The sequence below is a fragment of the Frankliniella occidentalis genome, unplaced genomic scaffold, assembly GCF_000697945.3.
Source record: "Frankliniella occidentalis isolate FOCC.00 unplaced genomic scaffold, Focc_3.1 Scaffold292, whole genome shotgun sequence".
NCBI lineage: Eukaryota > Metazoa > Arthropoda > Insecta > Thysanoptera > Thripidae > Frankliniella > Frankliniella occidentalis.
Window position 1 is genome coordinate 302,876 of NW_026267418.1, and position 2,813 is coordinate 305,688.

The 2,813-nt window shown below is 52.9% G+C and overlaps 1 protein-coding gene and 1 non-coding gene across 2 annotated transcripts in view; both read left to right on the forward strand.

The window, feature by feature from the left end:
- The first annotated feature begins 1,522 nt into the window (after window positions 1–1,522).
- Trnal-caa (transfer RNA leucine (anticodon CAA)) lies at window positions 1,523–1,607 on the forward strand. The gene has a single exon. It is a non-coding gene; the product is annotated as a tRNA-Leu (tRNA).
- A 249-nt stretch (window positions 1,608–1,856) lies between these two features.
- LOC127750941 (uncharacterized) overlaps window positions 1,857–2,813 on the forward strand; it is a 12,840-nt gene continuing 11,883 nt past the window's right edge. The window contains exon 1 of the mRNA XM_052273678.1: window positions 1,857–1,985. Coding sequence (XP_052129638.1) covers window positions 1,857–1,985 — 129 coding nt within the window. The remainder of the gene's footprint in view (window positions 1,986–2,813) is intronic.

Consider the following 2,813-nt stretch of genomic DNA (forward strand, 5'->3'; position numbering starts at 1 on the left):
CGGGAGGATTTCAGGGAGGGCGTACACATGATTTCAGGAGTGGCGGCCCCCTCGTTGAGAACAGTGATTAACCTGCTGTCGTTCTTCCTCTGTAAGCATTTTCTGCTTCCTAGACGACGGCCACGGAAAGTTCGCCACCTTGCGACGCATGTCACACTCGTACACTCTGTCCAGCTGCTTCAAAATTCTCTGCCTTAGCACATTTTCCAAATGGTCCTCACAGAGCTTTTTGCAATGATTCGAGAGAATGGCTTTAGAGAGGGACACTAGCTGCAGGGTAGGGGTCTTATCGGCCTGTAATTTGACTTACTCGGGCTTGAAAGGTGTCAGGAGGTCTATGAATACTCCAAGTCTCTCCTTCTTCAACCTGCGCTCTGTCAGAGCAGTTGAGAGCTAACAGAACAAGAACGATTATTTACAGGGACAATTTACGATATTTTCACAATTTTGAAGTTGCAACGGGGAAGGAAATTTATATAGGCATAGTCGTAAATTGGCGACATCGAAAAGCCGCTAAGACACATCATGCAGCGTTCATGTAGCGAGCGTGAGAGCGGGGTCGCCTACCGTCGATAACCCAGGTGCCTAATGGTAATCCGCCCTCACGCCTGCGTGCGGTATAGCATAAGAAATTAAAGACGAAGCATGGAAACATTTTGGTCAGAACTCTCGTTACATATTTTAACTTACCTCGTCCTAGTTTTCGTAGATGGACTCCATCATCTCAAGAGACGTATTCCACCTCACGTCAAACTCAGGTTTCAGAGCACTCTTGAGTGCGCCGTTCATCGTGGAATTTTTTACATGGTGTTACGTGAGCTTTTAAATAATGGTGCACATGAGCATACTCAAGAGTTACAAACTGCTCGCGCCAATGTTCCTTCAGATTTGAAACCAAGGGGATATCGGAATAGTAGTATGAGTGCCTTCCTGTCCCGGTCGGCCATCTTGGTGCCTTAATGTCCCGGTCGCCATCTTGGGGGGCTCTAACTTAACCTAACCTAATTTTGGGGGTACCTTGGGGGGTGCCTAACCCCGTACCTAATTTTGGGGGTATCTTGGAGGGGCCTAACCCCGTACCTATTTTTTAACGGTGTCTTGGGGGACTCTAACTTAACCTAACCTATTTTTAACGGTGTCTTGGAGGGGCTTAACTCCTACCTAAGTTCGGGGTGCTAACCCACCCCTAAAAAAATCGAGGATCGACGAAGGGGTGCGAACCCACCCCTCTAAAAAATCGAGGATCGACGAGGGGTTGCTAACCCACCCCTAAAAAAATCGAGGATCGATGGAGGGGTTGCTAACCCACCCCCCTCGAAAAATCGAGGATCGATGGAAGGGCGTAACACAACCTAAGCGTGACACGTCACGACACGTAAGTCAAGGGTGGCAACATAACCTAACGAGGATCACTGACACGTAAGTCAAGGGTGGCAACATAACCTAAGCGTGACACGTCACGACACGTCACGGCGCGTATGGGTGATACAAAACCGTGATGCGACACACACATAAGCAAGATGTCAGGATGGCCGAGTGGTTAAGGCGCCTGCCTCAAGTGCAGGTCCCACTTGTGGGGGACGAGGGTTCGAATCCCTCTCGTGACATTTTGAATTTCCGCGCGCGCGTGAGTATGAGAACGTTTGTGGAGAGCCGCGAGCGAAGCGGCAATCGGCATGGCAACGCTGTAGCGCGGGAGGCGACGCATCCTTTCCCGCCGCGAGACTCTACCCCCACCACGGCACGCTCGCCCCTCCACAGCCCCGCCACCGCTCCCCGCGGCTCGCCGGCAGCGCGTCGCGCCCGCGCAGCGCTCAGTCGTTTGTGAGTCGTTGTCGACGAAAGAGCGCGTAGCGATGGCGGGCAACATTGTAGTTTTGGTGGACTTGACCGGCGACGACGAGGAAGTTGATGTTATCAACGTAACGGGGGACACCATCGTGTTGAACGATGACACGCTCGAGGATGAGGTCATCGCTGAATACGTAAGTACCAGTTCATCAAAAGTGTTGCGCAATCCGATTGATAACGGTTTTTAAAACGTGAATCTTTGTGACGCCCTTCCTCCAATCTTAATGTTAAGTGCGTTTTATTCGCACATGGTAAAAAGATTGAAGTAAGGATGTCGATTTTTTAGTGCCCGTTCGTGGCCTTGACGACTTCGCAACAGCCCCAATGGCTCGTGTTTTATAGCCCGTACGGGTCCTGGTGAGTCCTCATCAGTATGAAAAGGTTTTTTCACCAGTGTGTGTGTGAAATGGCTTTCTCACCTGTGTGTGTCCAGAAGTGTGTGTGAAACTCTTGTGCATGTCTATCGCTACGCTACGCCACGCCACGCCAACGGCTTATTTTTAGTTTTCCTGGAATCGAGACGGTGCGCGAGGGGGAGGGGAGGGGGGGGACGCTTGGTGCTCGGCCTGGCTTGTTCAACGAAAATCTTCACTTGTTTTAACTTGTCGGGGAATAGTCTAGATGCGACGCGCCTGCGCCGAGCCGCGCCGCGCCGTGCGGCGCCGTGCGGCGCCGGGGTGTATGTCAGATTCTCAGAAACGGTCCGCCTGAGTTGGGCCAGGGGGAGGGGAGGGGAGGGGCCACCCACTGGTTGGTGTTGGCTTGTTCAACGAAAATCTTCTCGAATCTTCGCTTTTTTAACCTGTCGGGGAATACTCTACAAGCGACGCGGTTGCGCCGCGCCGAGCAGCGCCGCGCCGAGCAGCGCCACGACAACGGCGTATTTTTAGCTTTCCTGGAATCGGCTCGGCCGCGCTGCGTGAGGCCGCGCTGCGTGAGGGGGAGGGGAGGGCAGGGGCCCA